Genomic DNA, 22,281 nt, shown 5'->3' on the forward strand with positions numbered 1-22,281 from the left:
TATTATCTAGTAAAACAAAAAGTATTGGATCGGGACATATTGGCAGATACTTAATATGAAAAGACTCGGATCGGATCGGGGCAAAAAAACGTGATTGGGACATCACATCCCTAGTAAAAGTCATACAGTTTTGAAAAAGTCATCAAATTTTTTGTGTTGAATGAATTTATTACAGTAATCTTCGGCAGATTATCTGCAACGCAATGTAACATCGCAACATTTTTTTTTTCTGTAGCTGTGGACGTAACGTAGCATTACTATGCGTCGATGTGTGACGTCTTGTTTGCCATCACGTACATTTCTCCATTTTATCCCTGCGCTCTATCTCTCTATTCCTGTTTGCCAGTTAGCTGAAATCATCTTTTAATAGAATTTGAAGCTAATATGTTTGATAATGTCCGTGAAAATGTGTGGGAACCCTGAAGAAATGTTAAAATTAGTGCAGCAGAAGCCAAAATATCCTGACTTTTGTCCGTTAAGCTCCGAGAATGTTGGTTCCTACATTTCCCATAATGCAACTCAATAGCATAAGTGCCCGCCTCTTTCAAATCACTGTTCGCAGGCGGAATAGTCGGTGGAGTGTCCCTTTATTATAAAATATGAGACAAGTGGTGACATGTCAGGGTCCTCATTTTATTTATATGATAAAGTCGTAGAGCAAAATAATTGACCTGCAAAGTTAAACTGTGATTTCCTAATGCAGGCAGTACTATAATATGTAGATCAGTAGTTAGTTGGACCACTGGGCACATAAATAAATCCTGTTTATTCATCTTCATGCATCCTGCATCACAATATAATGTAACTTATTTATCCCCAGTATTAATGCACTTGGATTATACTGATGTAATATCAGTGTAGCTGATGATATCTTAATTAAATATTGGCCTGGGGGTTGACTCGGTTATCTCCTCTGCATTCGGAGATTGCAGGCAGGGTATGATAATTTACTTTGTGCTACCTGTGAATGCATAAAGCCAGAATTTGTGTACAGTTGTATTTATTGAGATATTTATTTTGATGCTTAGCGACGCTTTCGACTCCTACCCTCTTGTGTGTGATAGTGGATGTGCGGTTTAGTGTCGCTCACAGATGTTTAAAATCAAAGGGATTACTCCAAAGTGACCCTTTTGTACAATCAATTGTGTCAAGTGCGTGAGGACACACACCTTTTTGTGCCTACTGTGTTGCTAAGAGGGAATCAAAATGTGGCACTGACTGAGGGGATTACAGGTTGTGGTAGTTGTACAGTAGTAGCAGTAGAAAGCAACACAAGGTACATTACTGATGAGTAATGTTCAGACACAGATGTTTGTCTCAGCGTGTGCCTTGGCACTTTGGGCAGCTTGAGGATTCACTTTGTTTGTAATTAGACAAAAAAAGGAGCCAAAAACAGACTTGTGCCAGTGGTTCTAAGATGACCCTTTTCACCAGTATTCTTTGAATAAGGTAGCAACCCTAATGTTTGTAAATCAAACGCAATTTGAGCAACAGTTTACTTCAGTAGCTTTTATTTGTAATGACAAAAAGGAAATATTTACAGAGAAAGCTGTCTTAGCTGCACTCTTAGAAATAAAGATGCTAAATAAAAATCTGATAGGGTTCTTTGACTTGTCCATTTTTGGTTCTTGGTAGAGCCTAATATAAAGATTCCCTCTGGAACCCTTTTGGGGAGTTCTAACGTGAACCCAACATCAAAGGTAATACCTTGAACCATCTATAACAGGAATCACCCAGAACCCCCAATGAAAGGTTCTACAAACAACCCTTCTATAATACATTTTCCACCAACATGTGGGGGGGGGGGGTAAATCCCACCCTAAGTCTGTTTTAAAAGAACCATTGAAGAACCCTTTCTTCAAAAATTGCTACTTTTGATAAAAGGGGTTCTAAGGGGTTCGAACCTTCCCTCTCTCATAGAACCCTTGAAGACCCCTTTCTTCAACAAAAGTTTCTGTGGATTGAAAGGGTTTTTAGTGGAACCCTTTATCTCACAAAGAACCTTGGAAGGATTCTTTGGATAAAAAGGGTTCTTAACAGAACACTTAGTCTTACAAAGAACCCTTGAAGAGCCTTCTCTTCCAAAAAAGGGTTCTTCAAAAACAAATGTTCTGGGTAGAACCTCAGCCTTTCAGGAAGAACCCTTTTGGAGCCCTTATTTCTAAGAGTGTGTCCTGTATATATTGAAAGGCCAGTCAGTGTTTGAGATAAACTTCAAGAAAATGTGAATTTCAGACCTCAAACAGCATTTTGTCAAATGTTATTGAAAAGGGAGGCCATATGTACATATATTTCTCACACCAAAATGATGTTCCATGCTTCCATGTGCAAGAATGTTTTTATTTATGTTTGTGCTCCTCCTGCTTCGGAGAATGTCTTTTATATATAACAACGACATACAGTATGTTTGCGCTCAAGGGACAGGAATCAGAGTATTGTTTGTGTTTGCTTTAGTTAGGATTCCTCACTGAAATCTCCTCCACAGCCTCCTCCCACTCCTCTGCTTGTAAGATACTGTAAAAATAACTCCAGCTTCCTTCCGACGCTACTCTTTGCATGCTCGACAGAGAAAACACTGAATCAACTACTGAGTGAAAAGCTGCATAGCACTTCCCGCCACATGGCATCTATCTTGTTAAGATTTTAACCCAGCAGTGACTTCATTACCTTTTGAATATTTATATTTTCTCTGACCCATCTCTTTCACTATTCCTCACCGGATGTAGTTTTTCTGCGCTTCCTGCACTGACTTGGGATGATTGTGTTGCTGGAATAATATTTTTTTTTTTTAATCAGTGCAACTAACTGACATGATGCACAAAAGAATTAAAAATCATAAATGAGACTTTGCTGCGTTTTAAGCACTTGTATTGTGAAAGAATAACGGCTGCACACATGGACTAAGAAAAATTAATCACATTGCCAAATATTTTGATAAATTTTGCAGATGTGGTTCTACTTGAGATGCGAGCGTATAGAGATTGAATGGGCACCTTGCTTTGTAGATATAAAGTGTGCTGTTTCGTGCAGATCCTGCAGATACCTACGCTCGCCTCACAGAGCAGCTATGATGACTCATCCTGAATTGCAGACAGCGTTCAGTCAGTCAGTCGCCTTAATGTCTCCTCTCTGCCCCTCTGTGCATAGCGAGGGATGACTGAGCCTTGTCTGTGCTGGAGATCATTCCACTATCCGGGCCGATAACGCCAAGCCTTCCTGTCACTTATCTCCCGTGTGTGAACGGCATGTGCTGCCATGCCTGTCGGCGTTGGTCGATATATCGCCGCTGAAATCAGTGCTGTGCTTACAAAGCTGTGCTTCTACTGGAGCGAACTCCCTGGGTTTTTTTTCTGTGAGAATTTATTGAAAGAAATGTGGAAATGGAAAAATTCAGGGTGCAGCATTCAAGGTGTTTGTGCTCTCAAAAAGGGGCGTGCAATTTCTACATGTTGCCAGCAAATCAATCTTTGAATCCTCCCTGATATTTCAAGCTTTCAGAGTTCAAGAACGCTGTTGTGCAGACTTTTAATATATACCTGTAAAATACAAAGTAATTATTTAAATAAAATAACTATTGTAATGCTAACAGGCTTCAGTGAAAGGGAGGAACAGACACTAAACAGTGCTGCTGGTTTTAAAAAGATAATCAGATTTCTTCTCATGTTTATTTTTATTGCACATAAGTGGTGTGAAGTTGTAGTACTAGTGTTATCCTCCAGATGAGATTTTTTCGTTGTGGCCTGCTCATAGAAAGGTGTCATATTTATAGTAGCTCGCCGGGTATTTGCAGATACCCATCGGCCAACAGAACAAACCCAGCTGTTTCTATTTTATTTTGAAACTAATGAAAGCTTTTGGTGTGCACTGGTACACTTCTCATGTCATAACATTGGATTAATCGTTACAAATACTTGACAGAAATTATTTATTGTGACATTTGCTTTTTTTGCCCATCCATCATTTCGTCAGGATTTTTTAATGGTTGATATTTTTGTGTTGTAATGTACGTCATGGTTTTGAAATGTAACTGTACAGTCTCAAGGAAAGAATGTAACAAGTGGGAGTTTTTGCATTGTATATAACTGTAATTATTTATGTTTATTCTATCATTTGTATCATATCAATGCCTTGTACAGTGTTTTTTTTTTCTTTTTTTGTTTTGAAATTATTTTGTATTTTATTTTTATAAACTGGTTATAAATAAAATACTCATTCCGCATGCAGACAGAATTTTTGTGCAAGATTTCTGTTTTTGTTCCTGAAATTTTAAACGCTGGACAAAAAGGACACAAAGGCTATTATAAGCAAATGAGAAGGTATTTATTCATCTATTTATTTTATAAATGTTTAAACATCTGTGTTAAGAAAAACAATTACATATCACAGATAAAACAAAATCTGTGATAGGTGATACAAAATTGGGGAATTAAATTCTAGAATGGGATTCAAAACTAATACAAAAGATACAGCCACAATACCACAAATAAATAACATTACGAGAAAAAACAGACAATATAATAATCACAGAAATTAATACAATAAAAGAAAATGACATACTTTTTTGTGATTTTTTGGAAACATATATTTTGTTTTCTTTTTTTTTCTTACTTTTAGTTTTTAGTGAATTAAACAGGGGCCATGGATAACACAACTGTTGAGCCAGAGTTAGCATTATAGCTTATTGACATCTGTGACCCCTGTGAAGGAAAATATATAAAGTCTAGTATAGTCTAGTCTCATAGTCTGCAGTCTGGGTTTAAATCTGTGATCAAAATGTTACATTTTTATTACACGACTTTCTATTGTTTTGAGCACCATACACTAACTCCCATTTTTTTTGTTTGTTTTTGTTTTTAAACAAAGCTATATGCAATACATTAGAGAACATAATAAATTAGGGTGAATGTTGATATACATTATGCACAGGTTTCTCACGTGAAGTCTCGTCTTTGTGGTTTTATGAAGTCATTTGAAAAACGATATTAGTATAGTATAGAATAGTTTATTTTAGTATAATATTCAAAATTATGTTATAGAAAAAAAGAAAAAAACGTTATTATCACAATTTAAAATATCTTAGCACGTTTCTTTTGGTTACTTTTTGTGCTTATTTTTAAGTAATTTTCTTTTAACTTTTTTTCCGATTTTTCTGGGCTAGAGTGTCTTGTCGCCCTCTTGCCATGTTTTGAACGAAATCAAGCAAATTTGCTCAGGTCAGTGCTTTAGAAATACAGATAACTGATGGAAAATACAGTGTTAATGGATTCTGTATTTCTGGCTCAGGTCACAGGTCGCACCACGGATCACACAGGGTTAAGACAGCGATGCACACGTGGTTGGCTTACGTCATACGCACTGCGCGCCTGCGTACACGCTGGCCCCGCCCCCCTCGCTTCAGTCCTCCATCCTCAGCAGAATGGCGGCTCTTTTGGAATCGCTTCTTTTGCAGAAAGTTGACATTAAAACGGTCTTGGACTGGCTTAAGAACGAAGAGGTAGGTCAGAAATGATTACGAAACACATGAGTGAGACATTTTAAATACACTTGCCCTTGTGTAATGGGTTTGATGAGATGACAAAGCCCACAACTGATTGTAAACAAAACTTTTAGCTGGAGAGCTAAGTTAGCTGGCTAGGTTAGCTGTAGCCAGGATGGGATGGACTCAAGGCGAAATGCTACGTTGTCATCTTCCAGAGAAATAGGTTAAAACCATAACTTACTATACATTTTTGCTATTATTATTACTACTACTATCCGGCGAGGGCTGTGCAGTTAAGCGGATGTTAGTTAGCACATTGTTAGCCAGGCCAACAGGCTATTTTCTACAGAAATGTCCTATAGCTGTCCAGCACAGCATTTATTGACCCAAAATAATCTCTATTTTGGCTTCATCGTGCATTAAATAGCATTGATTGTTTAGGTTATTTTAGCTAGATAACTGCCGTATTCTTCAGTCAGTTTTTCCAACATTTATGTCTCTGTTTTCAACAGGATGGAGACAGGCTGGCATTCAGAGAACCGGGGGTGACAGTCCTCAAACAAGAGTTTGTCCCATTTCTTTTGAACTTCTTGAGAGAGCAGAGCAGCCAGGCATTAACCCATGGCCCTGCCACGCCAGCTAAGACCCCCAGTCGGCCCAGACCGGCTGCACACACGCAGGGTTTCTCTGACAGGAGGGGCTGCAAGTCTGCTGGTGGAGGAGCTGGTTCTCGCAGTGCCAGCCGGGTCCAGCTGTTTTCCCCTGCCCCCTCTGTGTCACCTGGGACTGAGTGGGATGCTGCTGGTCAGTCAGGCTCACACTCAGTGAGTGGGGTCAATGCCTTTAGCAGCCCGTCCTTTAATACGGGATGGAGCCCCGTCTCCAGGCCTTCAGGCTCTGATCGACGATCCAGCCAGAGGATCAGTCTGGGGGACTACATGGTTTCTCCTCCTGACCTCCAGAACAGTCCAGGTTTGCAGTCACAGAAGGGCCGTAGGAGAAGTGGTGGCAGCATGGCAGTGGGAGGACAAGGGAAACATGGAGCATGGCGTGGAGGACATCACAGTGATGAAATTGGACGTTGGGAAAGTGGAGGGAGGAGGTCAGGTAGAGGAGGTGGAGGAGGAGGGAGCAGTAGGATAAGCGGGCAGGTTTCACCTCCATCTGTGGGGCAACTCAACTTCAACAACTTGGAGGACTTCCCTCCTGTTGGGGCATCACCCATTTCACCTGCGTGAGTTTAAACAACTCTCAGTTAAACAAAAGTCAACACTGACTCCATCATTGATGTTTAGACTTCTTGTCTAACAGTTTTAATTATCCTTCAGGGCGTCGAAACCATCCAGAAGAATAAACCCAACACCAGTCAGTGCAGAGCGGCCGCACTCAAAACCGAAGACCTGCTTCACCTCCACACCTTTCAGTGAATCCTCTAGTCTGTCAGTAGCTGTAGAAGTGCTTGAGGGGTCAATGACAGCAGGCAGTCCTCTCAGCCTGCAGGAGGAGAGGGAGCTACTAAAGAGAGAAAAGTAAGCGCACATGCAAAATGATTGCACTTGTTCTGACTTGAATGTTGACCACTTTTGGGGAGTGGAGGAAATGATGGCACAAATGCATTTGTTTTTCTTTTGACACAGCCAGTGCAACATTACAGAAGTATAGTTCCTTGTTTTATTCTTACTCAACTGGAAAAAAAACTGAAAAAACTTCCTCTTGCAATTGCAAATTTACCAGGTACCCTTTAACTAGCATAATTCACAGAAGATTTAAAGTCTGAGCACTATAAATCACAGCATTTTATTCTTCTTTTTTAAAAGAAAAGGTTTTATATGTTGGTTGATTTGTGCTTACTAATTCAGTGGAGTACGTATTGGGAGACGTCTTGAGTAACTGCACAGTTTTTACTATGAATGGAAAAATGTCAAATTAAGTTTTATTAAAAAAGAAAAGTATTTTATTTTGTATAGATTTGTAGAAATGTAAACTAGAATATAATATCTTTATCGTCATTGTACAAGTACAGCAACATTCAGTTTGCAGCTTCTGTTACTATTATATAATACATAATGTAAAACAAAATACATGAATGAGATAAAATAAAGATTAAGTATTAAATTATTGCAAATACTTCAGATTTGCAAAGCAGCACCAAAACAAAAGAAAAAAATTTACTTTTAAATTAATAATATATTCTATACACTCATGATTGTGGTAATTTTTACAGATTTCTCCTTATATACCATAATATCTCATTAATTTATTTTCTTCATTATTATTATTATTATTATTATTAATAACCCCTGCTGTTTTGACTCTACTGTAGCATCACTTGTTCTTCACCTCAGTTTATCTTCACTGCTTCACAATAAGAAATGCCTTGTTTGTAGGACAAAGCGAGCTCAGCAGGTCGGCTCTCCTCAGCCGTCCTCTCTTGACCCTTGCACCCCGACCAAGTCAGGCCTTAGGATGGGATCTAAAGTTACACCAGATCTGCAGACGCCCTCTCCTGAACCGTCCAAAGTCACCTTCTTTTTGGAACTAGATCTCCTTGCAGAGTTGTACTGTACCTGCATTTCTGGTAAGTGACCACAAGGAGGCGTTGACATGCTACATGAAGAGACTGTGGGGGAAAAAAGTTTAAATTTAATGTATTTTGATGTATCTCTTCTTAAGTTAATTACAGGGAGTAAAGCAAAATAGATTAAACAAAGTAAGTAACTAAGGGGACATAATAATGATAATATTTCATATCATGCTTTAGGAGCAAGAAAACAAATGTGGGAAGTATGAAGTGAATTTAAAAAATCTCCAAAGTTGAAGAAAATTTTTTTTTTTATATCATGTCTTACAGAAAACCTTGTGCCAAACATTTTCCTGGAGCTCTTCTTTGTTGTGCAGTTGCTAACGTCTCGGTCTCCTCACATTCATGACAATGATGAACAGGAAAGTTTGTGTGCAGTGAATTCAGGTGTGTAATTTGTTTTTATGTCAATTTATTCCCCCAACATCAAAATATTAGGGGTTTCAACTTTTGGTGAAATTGAAATTGATTAATTTTCAGATGTTCTGGAGAGACATTACCTGAGACAAGTACACAACTGTGTGTATTTTGCTGTGAAGGTTCTGGAGAATCAGTTTCAGTGAGTTGTTTTACATCTCGTGTCACAGTTTTCCTAAATTTTCTCCTTATAACAAACAGGAATATATCAGCTCTAAGCTCCCCGATAAAGTCATGCTGCTCTCCAGTCTGCCTGAGTTGATAACTAACTCTGTATTCTTGTCAGGTTGGTGGCTCATTTGGACAAGTGTACTTTACGTCTGCTGGCGGAAAACGAAAGAGTGGCGTCTTTCTCTCCGGATCTCAGGGACCGTCTGACTCAGGCCCAAGACAAAAGCACAGCCAAGGTAACACACTTATAATGTATTACCTATTGAATCCAATGAATATAATTAAATATTGGTACAAAAATGCACCATATTGTAAGAAAGCACCCGTTTAAATAGTTCGAACTTGTTTTATTATTTGTGTCACTAACGTGAAGAGCTAGTAGATTAACTGACTAGCTGATCAGTGTTAAATTAATCTGCAATTATTTTAAGAACCTTTTAATCATTTAAATCATTTTTCAAGCAAAAATACCAAATATTTGACTGTTTCAGCTTCTTAAACGGGATATTTTTCTGTTTTTTTCTTGAGTTAATTATAGTAAGTTTAATATCTTTGGGTTTTGGACTTTTTTAGGACAAAATAAGGCATTTAATAATGTCACCTTGAGCTTTAAAAAATCTTTTACTGGCTTTCACATGTTTCACATTTTATTTTTTATTAAAGCTTTGAAGACCAAAGAATTAATTTGTTAATTAAAAAAGTAAAACATTGGCAGATTTAACAAGAGTAAAAATAATTGTAAGATGCAGCCCCTTTTATGTTTTATAAATATATGCCCAATGCCACTTCCTTCGAATATTTGTTTTTAGTCACCACTCAGATGTTCATAATTTGTCTATACTATAGCACTTGTTGTTCAGTTAACATGTAATTATTTCTCTGTCTGTTTCAGCTCTCTCCCTCAGTTTCCACTTTCATCCACTCGGTCCCGTTCCAGCCTGCTACAGACAATCGGTCCAACTTTGGCAGTGACAAGGCCTTCCACACATTTAAGAAACAAAGGTAAATTAAAACCTCTCTGTTCTTTTGCACACCTGCGCTCTCGCTACATGTCCAGTAAAAACTACCTGCATTGGTTAAAACTTACAGACTTTAGATAGAGATAGATAGAGATACTTTTTGTCTCTGGCTTCGCTCAGACACAGCAAAAATACATACAAACACATTAAACAATAAAACATTAAAAACACACAAATGTACAGGCAGGTAGGAACAATAAATTATATACATATAAGTAAACCATAAAAGAAAAGCACATCTTACAAAATAGTTAGATGGAGAGTTCATGATAACAAATAGTCTGAGAACAGTCTCCGCACTTCAAAATCCTGCTGAATCAGGTTTTATGATCACTTTTGATGTTTTGGCTCTTTTCTCAGAGATATCTTTTATGAGGTGTTACGAGAGTGGGAGGACTTTCACAAAGAACCGGGGTGGATCTTTGACGCTGCTCTTGGCAGTAGGATAAGGTAAGTCCAGTTCACTTTTTTAGCTCATGGTCCAAATTCTTATTATTTTTCCCTCCATCTGTCTGATCCATTTTTGTGCTATGTATCTCATTGTTTCATCTTCTTTTTTAGAGGAATGATGAGTCAGCTGACGTCTGCAGGAAACCATTCCCATTTTGCCCGGCTGTTTCTGAAGCAGCTTGTTCAGGTAGACTGTAGCGCTATAAATCTTCTTTAATTGTAACATTCTCCTTTAAACAGAAGAGTGGCTCATTGCAAGTTTTTTATTTCTTTCTCTTAACAGATGTGTAAAGGCCCCCGTGTGAACAGCTCTCCTGGGGATACTCCAGATGCCGACCTGCTTGGCATGCTGGGAGCTGACAGCCTTGGGCGTCTGAAGCGTCTTGAGGAGCGTCTTATTCAGCCTCACGGAGTCGTCGGCCCCTGCCCTCCGCCATCCTTCCCTGGCCACCAGGAGTTCTTCAGGGACTTCCTGCAGACAGCTAGCTGGTAAACATTTCCCATTAGATATTTTTTTATCCCCTAATGATTAATTATCCAAAATTGCATGATAAAAACCTTTCATAACAGCATTAATTTTACTTTTTGAGTATGTTTTTTATTTGGCAGATGACCTTTTTGGACCAAATTCAACATTTTCTTTGACAATGTGACAAAAGCTTTCAGTGTCTCTGTGATCTAACGTGTCTTCCACGCTGTGAACCAGCTGTCAGCTGAACCAGCACCTACAGGACAGCCTGTGTCAGCAGCTCCTCCAGCTGGACGAGGTGTCCATCTTGAGCCCTCCTGCTTCCATCGCGGAGGTAGAGGAGGAGGGCGACGGAGACATGGAGCAGCAGGTATACTATTAGAGTCAGACAAATTGATGTTATTGAAGCGTCAGTGTCATTTTTGCTTCAAGGGTCCTGTCAGTTTGGATCAAGTTGCGCTCGGTGAAATGTTTCAGTGTGGATAGTCTCTAAAATCACAAATGTGTCAGATTCAGAAAAGTCTAATGTGATCGACATGCTGTTTTTCATTTAATATAAAAATTCGTCTCTCTGTTTCATCAGGATGAGAAGCAGCGGTTCACCTCAGTGCTGCTCCTAGCTCGTCTTCTGGCAAAGTTTCTGGGATTCATTTCCTTTCTGCCTTACCAAACATCTCAGAGACCGTCCAGGGAGATACAGGAGACCGCTGTGGCCCTGCGCAGCAAGGTGAGAAAAAAATAGAGCAGGTAAATGCCAATTTAAAGGATTATTTTCTTCCAGATGGGTGAGTTGTGTCTCATTAACCCTTTGAAACTTAGATTGTTATCACTGTTCTTGTGGTGCATTCAGATGCCTTTCACAGGTATTTAAACCCTTAAAAGTGGCGCAAATTGGTTTGGTTACTTTATAAAACATGGGAGAAAAAGGCGATGAGCAACTTGGCAAGAAATGTCCTGCAAATTGCAAGAATTTTTTTTTTTTTTAAATTAGTTTTTAAAAAGCTAGGAAAAAATTCTAGTGACCTGTATTTCTAATGATCACAATTATATATTTAAATTTATTTATAGAATAATTATTATTTTATTATTTATTATTGATTTATTTTTATTTATTTATTATTGCCCCGGGTTTTTTTTCACTCTCTATTTGTTTCGTTTTTGTTTGTTTAGATTCTTTTAAACTAATTTTGAGGTAATTCTCTTGTTCTTTCTACTAACTTCTTGCTAATTTCTCATTCATTTCTTTTTAAGTTGCTTATTGCCTTCTTCCCATGTTTTTGTAAGAGGTTGTGTGTCCAGGTTACAAAAGATTAAGGAATTATAAAATGTTCCTCTTTTTAGTCCAGGCCAGCAGTTTTACAGATAAATAAATGAATACGCGTTTGCTGCCAGGTATTTCATTTCCTAAAAACAATCTCTCGGTCTGTCAGAGTGTTCCAGTGCTGGATGTGTGTGCTGTGCTGAGCAACAGTGTGAAAAGGAGGCGCACCATCCTGACCGTGCCGTGGCTGGTGGAGTTCCTCTCCATGCTGGACTTTATTGGTCCTCTGCTGCTCTGCTATAGAACTGCACTGGGGACTCTGCTTCTTCTGTACAGGTTTGTCTCCGTTTCTGCACATTTATTCCATAAAGAGTCATTAAAGAAGGGACAGCCATTGTAAAATGTCAAATAAACACATTTTTGGAGGTATAACTCTGCGCTGATACTTTTCTTTGAATATTCTTTGCTTTAATAGTGATTTTATTTCCTTAAAATGTAAACATTTAAATTATTGCTGAAATAGATTTACTCACTAAATCTGAAAATAATTCTTAAACTAATTATTTTTTTTTATAAACTTGTGTTTAAATTACCTCATACAAAGACATTGTCTTTTGTTGTTTTTTACCTCTTTTTCCCCCTCTTGAAAAAGTGGGTTAAAATATTACTTTTGTGTGCTTGTAGGAGAATGCTGTTGGGCAGATCTGCAGAAGTGTGTTACCTGAACAAGCTTCTAATGGTGTCGGTGTTGGGTTGGCTTTTTCAGGTGAGACTCAACTTGTGGATATTCAAAGCCATGTTTACTGTCACTTGACAGTTCTGTGTAATTGAACGTGGTGTTTTCTAACTCATGTAGATCCCAGTGATTCCTGAGGATATTTTCTTCACCAGTGAGTTCACTGAGGTGGCCAAGCTGGAGGACAGCGTCACGTCTGCCTCGGGGCTTGTAAGTGAAATATCCATTCATATACAGTAGCTGTTTGCCCATGAAATGAACACTGTGGCTGGTTTTTCATTTATACTGATGTTTCTCTTGTTATCTAATAGGACTGCATTCCCCTGGTGGATCAGCAGCTTCTCTACACATGTTGCCCATTTCTCGGTGAGTGGATTACGGAAAGACGTCTTTTATGTCCCACAGTTTAAATTTTTATTTTTTATTTATTTTTTTATACCTTCATACATGAAGAGATAAAGATATGGTAATATTGATAATGAAATGTTTTAAAAAACTTAATCTTTAAAACTTAAAAACATTATATTAAAAATGATGATAGTAAAAATCAAAACAAGTGAAGATAAGAGTAAAAACAGATGGTAATAGTGATTGTAAACATTTACGTAAAAAGACTTAATAATAATAACAAAAATCCTAATAATAATCATAGTAAATATGAAAATACTAACAAAAAATTGAAATAAAAATAGTTTAAATGAACAGAGATGATAATAGGGACATTGCCATCAGCCATGCTTTCTGCCACTAGCGATAGTGATAGAACAACTAAATCAAAGTAATTATAAAAACAATAATAATACTAATAACAATGTAAAAGATAAGATAGAAATTAAACTTAACAGAGATATAATTGCATGGGAAAAAAATTAAGCAAATAGGATTTAATTTGAATAACTTTCATAAAAAGTAATAAAAATGCTTCTAAAAAATAAATTTGAAGTATAAATAAAAATAAAGATAAACATGAAATAAAACAGAGATGATAATAGTCATACAAAAGAAATCCAAGTAAAAAAACCCCAACTAATTAAAGATAAATAAATAAAATAAAAATACAATTTACCATTGTCATTTTTTTTCAGCATGTATATTTCGTAATGGTAAAGTTACAGGGGTAAAAGGCGATTAATCAGGAGCTTAGATTAATTTTGTTCTATTAACAGTATGTTCACCAAAAATGGGCCACAGAGCAGCGCACGCTTGTTTAAGCTGTGTCTGGATGTTCTGCCTTGTTTTTATCGCTCCAGGTGAGTTCCGTAAGCTCCTCGCAGCCTTTGTGTCTGGAAGCGCAGCCAAGAGTGGAGGAATTATCCGCAAGATCACTCCCACTTCTGCAGAGCTTAAAGACACGCCGACTGCCAACAGGTCGCAGCAGAAACTACAGGTGAGTCAACGGCAGAGGCAGTGGAGCAAAATGTGGAATGACATCGCTAAATTGTCTTTTTTTGAGAGTACTGAAATCAATCACTTGGCTGTGACAGGTGGACCTCGAGCAAGCCTTCTTTCACAACCAGCCTCCGTCGCTGCGTCGCACTGTGGAGTTTGTAGCTGAGAGAGTCGGATCCAACGCTGTCAAACACATGAAGTTAGTGTCAACTGTCCGTATTTACATGAACTTAGGTGGTGAACGGTGTGAAATTATCACCTTGTGTGGATGTATGTGTATCATAGCTGTACAGTGTATATGTGACTTTTTTCTCTTTTTTTGGTCTATATACGTGTGTGTTTGTGTGTTAACGTCTGCGTGGGGGTTCTGAACAGGGCCACATTAGTGAGCGAGTTGGTGGAGCGAGGGGAGAAGATGCTGCAGGATGGACTGAAGTCGCCAAACTCAAATCCTTCAACTCTGAATGACTCCATCTGTGCCCAGCTGTGTGCCGCAGGATTGGAGGCCCTAGCAAGAGCCACCAGGTACGACCGATTCTTTGTCAAGCATCCAGCAAAACTGTCTACCTCAAAGTCCACAGATTTAAAAGTATCGTGTTTATTTTTCAGCATGTTATATGTATGCATGCATGTTTAAATGGCCATTTTATTGTTGGAATTTATTTATTTATTTTTTAATTTTGAGGTAAAATAAGCGGTTGCCCTTTCGTTTCCATTTCGCTTCTATGTTGTAATTTCAGTTGTTGTTTTGCAGATTTTGTTCTGAAAAGAGTCCTGAGGCGATACGAATTCTGCTCCCTGATGAGACCTCTCCTGCTGTAAGTCCCAAAAAATCACCATGCAAAACGATGATATGATTTCATACACAATTCTTAAACCACTCTAACATTACTGTACCGAACTTTCTCTGGAAAGTAATGTGTCACATCAAGTCTGTAAATTCTAAGTTCCCTCAAACAGTAAATAAAAGAACACACTAGAAACTTGTATGTCTGTTGTTCCCATGTTTCGCACCTGCTCTCTTTCTGCAGGTCCTGACCACGTCAGAAAACATCACTAAGCATCTTGCTACAGAAAAGGCCTGCAGCTGGCTCTCTGCCAACATCACAGGTAGCTATTGAATGCACCACGCTTGTGTTTTTTAAGCTTTTGATTGTGTTAAGTAAAAATAATGAACTTTTTAATGTTGGGAGGTACTTATTAAAGTTTTTTCTCTGGATTCAGTTGACTTAAACTCGGAATATCTGCCAATACCAAGCAGTTATCTGATACTAGTACTTTTATTTTATATTATTTTAGTTTAGTTTATGGACACCACAGCATAGAACTGTGCATTTATGCAGAAGAACCAGATTCCCTGTGTTTATTTTAACAAATTTAATTGAAAGTAATTTATACCTAAGGCAACATGAGAGACACTAGAAGTTGGTGACCTGTCGTGAATGAATGTAACAGATAGCACTAAGGGCCTGTGTCCACTTAGCATTTTTTTTCTCTGCGCCAGCGTCTTTTTAAAATTATTCTCCAATGCTGCATTTTGTGACAACAGCAATAAAACTGTGAATTAGTTATGTCATAGCCAATACCTGATCTGCTTAATAATGTCGGTATTTTGCCCCAAAATGATCTTACGTAACGGATCAGTGATATTTTTAAATTGCTGCAAGATGATTTTCATGCCGTAATAAATGGAGGCTACTGACTTCCATGAAGGCACGAAAAAGCATTCAGTTATCTAGAGCAGAACAGTGATAAATGCCTCAGTACCAAAGTAAAACTTAAAATATTCAATTTTTGTTGAAATGCATATTTTTTCATTTTTGCAGGCATGTTGTACTGCACTGATTAATTGTACAAGGACGTTTATTTTTCCTGCTTACTAAAACTATGCAAGGATACGCTGAATGTCGTGCACAAACTAAAATCTGCAAAAGCTCTGCTTTGATTGCTAAAAAAACGAACCCTAAAGCTCTCAGTTCTGCATGGATCCTGTTACGGAGCATCATTGCCATTGTAGACGAAAAGAAAAAAGAAACCAGATTTAAGGGTCCCTAAGGACATCTAAGATTTTCTTCCTGTTTTCTTATCAGCCCTGATAAGACGAGAGTGGAAGAGCCGGTATGATCGTGTGATGAAGGCGATTGGAAGCCCGGTGGCTCCAGACTCTAGGGACGTGGAGGGCGCTGTGGTCGAGCTGGTCACCCAGGAGCAGCTGACCAATCCCAAGAGGAAACAAGGTAGTGAGAGAGTGACATGCTGCCCTCCACACTGCAGCCACACTGCTCCACTGCCCTCTGACATCCTCATAGAGATGAAGGTACGCCTGCATGAAAGAAAATACAAAAACATGTTGGAGGAGTGCACAGAATTTCCTTGTTAAACTGTTATTCTGCAAAAAAAAAAAAAATCCCATTTCTTTTTCTTCATTTTGAGTTTTAGGGTTGAATTTTCCTTTATATTTAAATTGTGGGAAGGAAATATAAGAATAACAACTTACATCCATAAAGAATATACCACACTTCTCACTGGAATAAAATACCTGAATTTAAATTTAGGAGTTGCTGAGCATTGCAGTCGGCCCCAGGACTGACGAGGAGCTGCTGACCGGCTCTCAGATCAGAACGCTGCTGCAGAGAGTGGGACACACACTGGCCTGCAGGAAGGTACATGCAGGGTTCCTGCAGATCCTTAAAAAGTCTTGAAAAAAGTCTAGGAAGTCTTAAAAGGCATTGAATTCTGTGATCTAACTATAAGACCTTCATTGGTATTAAAATGTCATAAATTAAACTTTCAAAAGTCTTAAAAATGCCAAGACATGAAGAGGGATTTTATGGAGATAGTTTAGAGCAGAGGATTCACTGTAACTGAAAGTTATTTGTCACTGTGTTTTGGATGACACGGTGAAGCGCAAATTCAACGAAAAATGGCAAATTAACCAAAATTTCTGATGGCTGATGGCAATGTCAGTAAGGCTTGGTTTACTTTATGCAAAACGTTTTTCAAACTCAACAAGATGGGAATCAAGGCAGTGGAATCTCATATCCAGATTGTGAAACATAAAATCGCCAAGAAAACCCAACAATCACCAGGTATTTCCAAGTTCTTTTCTACCCTTTGAAGAAAAAGTCACGTTGCAACCCTAAATAATTGACAGGGTTCCCACAGTCACGGAAATCGGGAAAAGTCATGGAATTTCACAGTCGCATTTTCCAGGCCTGGAAAAGTCATTTGTAATTTGAAGAATTTGTGCATCAGTGTGTGACATCTTGTTTAATGTCAAATATGTTTCTTCATTTTCTCACCTCATTAAGTCTTTCCCTTCATGTATACCAGCTAGCCAAAATTATGTCTAAACAGTTTGAGTCTGATATGTTTAAAAAATGCCATGAATTGGGAAAAGAAAAAAAAACATATTATGGGTCCTTGAAAAGTAATGGAAAAGTTTGGAAATTTTATCCATGAAAACATGTGAGAACCCTGAATTGCTGTCAGTACACATTTTTTTTCTGGTTATTGTAAAAAAAAGTCTTAAAAGTCTCAAATCAAGCTTGCCTTGAGATGTAAGAAAACTGTACATGAGACACATAAGTGCTAAAAAACACTCGTGGATTTACTATTTTTGCCCCCAAGTATTCAGTACAGTCTGTTCTTGTTTCTTCACTCAGTTCTCAACTGTGGTGTCAGAGCAGATGCTTCTGAACTCGACTGTCCTGCTGGCCTGCAAACTGGGTAAGAGAGTCCGACTCTTAACAACAGGGAAACTATGTCTTTATGAGCTGCACTTTAACTGTAAACTGGTTAATAGCAACATGAAGTGGAGTTGATGTCGTGTGTGTCAGACCTGAGTGCCTGCTGTGTGTGTCTGCTCAGTGTCTGCAGAGCTGCCCGTACCGTCTCTGTCAGGGTGCAGCGGAGGTGACGGGGTCGTCGTGGGTCCTGGTTCAGGATCAGAGGCTCCTGTCAGAGCGCTGCTGGAGCAGCTTGCTGAGCTGTGGGGAGGAGATTGCTGCTCCTCTGCCCCGCTCCACCTGCTCTTCACCCCGCTCACTGTCACGGCTGTGCTGAAGGCCAGCGACACAGAGGTACGTCCACCACTACTGTTATGAAAAATACAGAAATATATTGATACTACTACAACTACTTTTACTTTTGTTTTGTTTATTGGATGTTGTCCTTAGCCCCTTAATACTTAGCTAAATGCTGTGTGGATGCTCCTCTATAGACCCTGTAAGCACTGTAGATCAAGGATTTAAAGCAACAGGTGGGCAAATATCGGCACAAAACACAATTCTATCTTTGTACAAAATAAAATATATGAAACTTAAATGCTTAGTCCAGTTGGTTTCACATTTTGTGATTTGCGTCACTTAACATATAGTTGTTATCAGGTGCAAACCTTGTATCTCCACATTTCATTTTTTCATGAATCAATTCTATTGGTCCTCCTCTATGTCTATCAATGGGTTTTACCATTTCTCAACCAATGAAATGTATTTTAAAAAGCTCGTGACTAGACCTATCTCCACTTGATCCTTTTTAAAAAAAAGTTTTTTCTAAAATAAAGCAATTTTTTGCGATATGAGGTTTGCGCCTGACAGCAGCGATATACAGGTAGGAACTTTCACTCAGGGTACAGGTGTTGCTCGATGGAGAAGCAGAATAGTTTTTGTTCACATGCCACGTAAGGTGAACGATGTTGTGAAATCTTTAGCGATATGGAGATTTATTAACAGTGTTAATGGATTCTTGTATGTAAAACATTAAAGACCATTAACAGTGAGCAATAAATAATCCTTAAAAGCAAGAACCTGCAGTTGTATTTCACCAGAAACTGCTAAGTGGTGCTACAGTGAGTGTGTCAGTTATTAGCCTGTCTATGCAGCCCCTCATAGGCTTTAAGTTTGTTGTTTGTTTAGCAGCCACAAATACTTTTACAGACTTTTGGTACTCTTTAAAAAATGATCTAACATTTTTATGGTATTTTAGCACTGAATTTATTTTAGTTTTTATCTCATGTATCATTTACATCTTTTTCCACTGACCATCAGATGGCACTCAAAAGCAGCTTTTTGAGTAATTTAATTTGTGCTGTATTTCCTGCTGCAGATTTCATATTCTTTAAAATAAAAACTTAAAAAAAAACATTTTTAGATTTTTTTTTTGTATCAGTTGGAGTGATGATAGAATGACAGGAAAGGAGGGACAAAAAAGAGGACAAAAAGCTCCAATATTTTACATCTTTTCTGATCAGCTCTGTGTAGCCTGAATTCTCCTAAATGGATGTTTAATGCCGGTTTTTGATTATTTATTCCTTTTTTTTTTTTTTTTTTTTGGCAAAATGACAAATATCGGCCCAGATTATCAGCCAGGCCAACAATCTGTCGATCCTAATTTGGGCCTCTGCACTGACAAATTACCAAACCAAGCAGAGATCCCATAGCACATTAGGCAACTATCCAACTTGAGAGGTTATTCTGTTGTCTTTAACCTTTTATAATGTATCAATTTGTCTTTATAGTGGAACAACTACCTGTTTCTGGTCAGAAAACTGGTTGACAGAGGAGTCTTGAGTGAGGAAGAGGTCATATCCCATTGGAAGAAGTTAACAAACTTGGCCTTGCCAGCGGTGAGGGTTCACTGCCTTCCTGTCATCACGTATTCTTCAGAAATGATTTCTTTTACCAGCGATTCGACCTCTTGGACTCTTTCTCTTCCTCACTTTGTTCTCATTTCTGTGTCATTTCAGGAGCTGATAGAGAATTTTCAGCTGCAGTCACAGAGTATTAAACCCCCCTTGCCTCTGGCTGAGTTGCAGAGCCACATGGACATGCTGCAGGTCTCACAGCAGACAGTAGAGGGAGCTACATGACAACAGAAACACAACAATCCCACAGCATCTTCTGTGTGATCACCACAGTGTTTTATGTCACATCTGTCAGTGTGTTATCCAGGAGGGAGACAGATCCGGGGGTCTTGTTGTTGTTGACCATTTTTCGATTTCGCCACTGCACAGCTCATCAAAGCTGCTCCACAGTCGGCTTCTGCACAGGTTCACCCTTTTGTTCTCCACCTGTGAATTGACCGCAGCCTTTCATGAATCCCTCTGCTCTTTTGCTAAGGTGACAGTGAGAACCAGAGAGCCTTGGCAGTGAGAAGTAGGTAGGGGACCACACCATCTCTCACCTTTAGATCTGCTGAACTTTACTGCAAGCAGACCTCGTAGATGTTTGTGTCCGTAGGGAAATACAACTAGATGAAACATTTCAAAACAGTCAAGACCATGACAGAGAATTGGAAAAGACAGAAGAGGGGTCAGCATCAAACTGGACTCAAACTGAGTAACTTGTGCCACCCTAAAGACCTCGACTTATTAAAACATCCCGATTTTTACATGTAAGATTCCACCAGACAAGCCATAGTTTGTCAAGAAAAACTTTTTACTAAAATAGACTGAAAAAAAAGTTTTTTGTTGTTGGTTTTTAGACTCAGCAGAGAAAATAAAATGTCTTTATTTTAGTACAGCACTTTCACACACACTGCCTTTGACCGCCACTACTAGTGATGATTGCATGTTTATTTCATGAATGCAAGACTGCGTTTGTGATTTGTTTTTAGTTCATGTTGAACGAGCGCTGTATTCCCTGCTGCTTTTTAAATTGAAATGATTTTTTTAATGTTGCCAAAAAAATATTAATAAAGATGTATTCTGGTTTTACATGTTTGCATATCAGTTTGATGCCCCTAAAATTAATTTCCTCATAATGTGACTAATTAAGACCTTTCAGAGGGGTTAATATTCTCATCAATATTTTTCTGCCAAAATGTTTGATATATGTTTTCTTGGGTCAATATATTCAAATCATCCACTGATGTTACACCCGAAAAAATCTACACCTTCAAATTTGAGGGCAAGACAGTCTTCATGACTTCAGGCTTTGATATGGTCACAGTGGCTGAATGGATTTTTACTATTCAAACTCCGTTTGAAATGTTCACCTCCCTTTGTGATTTTGCAATTTTAACTGCAAAGACAGTACTCTCAAATCTCTCAGAGTTCAAATATACTCAAAATCCTGGGGGAGGTCTCCAAATATTACGAAAGATTATGGCCCTGGAATATAGATTTTGGGAACACAGGACCTTCGAAACATGCTGAAGGGATGACATTAGGCTCCAGTGGCGTAAGGAAAATACAACAGGCTCCAGTGTACGCTATTATGACCCCGGAAAGTGCGCTGGACCTCGAAGCAAATTTTTGTCGAGGCCAAACATTGGAATTACAACTCCAGAGTCCGTCATATGATGCCCTGAAGCCCAAAAACACTTTTCCCCATAGACATACACTGTTGAAGAGACATTTTTAAATCTGATTATACATTTTTTCGAGTGTTACAACCAGAATGACTTGTTTCACTATCAGGATTTGATCCACTCAGTCTGATAACATTTGGAAGTGTGGAAGAGCTGTAAGATTAAATCATTTTATCCCCATTCAAATCAGCAGAGCACTAAACTGAATGTAGCCGGCTCAGTTGGTGAAAGTCTATAGTGCGTCTGCTCCATGGGCCAAATGATGCCTATGTGGTGCCAATCATCTGGGTAATTTCATACTGTGGAAATTAAGCTTTTTCGGCTTCATGCGCCACTGGGCAACTTTCTTAGGAATGAATGGGATCTAACCTCAAACGCTGTATCCAAGTCTCCTAATGGGAAATATCTTTGATAATTGAGGGCCCTGGTGCACGCCTTCATGCACGTTTCATCTTCTCACCACATAATCAAACAGTCTTAACACTGAACAACATACATATTATCCAGCAATCATTGTAGCATATCTGACAAATTTATTAAATAGTGTAAGAAATGTGTTGCTGAATTTAGTAAGTTTCAGTTTATCAATCGATTTTATAGTTTATTTAGTATATTTTTTCAGTTATTAACCCTTAGCGACTGTTTGAATCATTTTAATAGCTTTTTATTCTTGTTTTGTGATCATTTTGGCCATGTTTATTCATAAGGCATAAATTCTGGCAAGATTTTGTGTTTTTGTTTAATCTTGGAATTTCCAGCTCAGCTGCTACAATAAGCCTAAAATACACTGGGTAAACAAAATTGTTACATTCATACTGCTAAGTGCAAAAATAAAAAAAAAAATTTAAAAATTGTGCCACTGAAACCCATTCAAACTGCAATTTTTTGGGTATCATTCTGGGCTTTTGCCTGGAATTTGTAATTTTTATTATTTATTTCCACAAGGTACACTGTCACAATCAATGTTGCTGCAAATCATTGACAAATCCCAGGCTGTG

At 38.3% G+C, this 22,281-nt stretch overlaps 1 protein-coding gene across 1 annotated transcript; it reads left to right on the forward strand.

Moving 5' to 3' along the window:
• The first annotated feature begins 5,361 nt into the window (after positions 1-5,361).
• Positions 5,362-20,697, forward strand: cdan1 (codanin 1). The gene is made up of 28 exons (XM_042501316.2): positions 5,362-5,494; positions 5,992-6,713; positions 6,808-7,008; positions 7,867-8,057; positions 8,331-8,447; positions 8,541-8,619; positions 8,764-8,884; positions 9,541-9,650; positions 10,028-10,117; positions 10,229-10,304; positions 10,401-10,606; positions 10,824-10,956; positions 11,170-11,313; positions 12,017-12,183; positions 12,532-12,613; positions 12,704-12,793; positions 12,895-12,949; positions 13,834-13,970; positions 14,068-14,171; positions 14,348-14,497; positions 14,727-14,790; positions 15,004-15,082; positions 16,063-16,289; positions 16,528-16,635; positions 17,638-17,701; positions 17,843-18,054; positions 19,491-19,598; positions 19,719-20,697. Exons 1-28 carry the CDS (start codon positions 5,417-5,419, stop codon positions 19,839-19,841), a joined length of 4,038 nt encoding a protein of 1,345 aa, XP_042357250.1. The 5' UTR covers positions 5,362-5,416; the 3' UTR covers positions 19,842-20,697.
• Positions 20,698-22,281: the final 1,584 nt, after the last annotated feature.

This window comes from Plectropomus leopardus, chromosome 14 (genome assembly GCF_026936395.1).
Source record: "Plectropomus leopardus strain MGB_pleo_1.0 chromosome 14, ASM2693639v1, whole genome shotgun sequence".
NCBI classification, from domain to species: Eukaryota; Metazoa; Chordata; class Actinopteri; order Perciformes; family Serranidae; genus Plectropomus; species Plectropomus leopardus.

Bases quoted from the DNA above. Each gene is read 5' to 3' on its own strand.
- cdan1 (XM_042501316.2), top strand. From the start codon at position 5,417: ATGGCGGCTCTTTTGGAATCGCTTCTTTTGCAGAAAGTTGACATTAAA. The intron at 8,620-8,763 runs GTGAGTTGTTTT...TATTCTTGTCAG, and splicing joins GTTCTGGAGAATCAGTTTCA to GTTGGTGGCTCATTTGGACA. The intron at 12,184-12,531 runs GTTTGTCTCCGT...GTGTGCTTGTAG, and splicing joins ACTCTGCTTCTTCTGTACAG to GAGAATGCTGTTGGGCAGAT.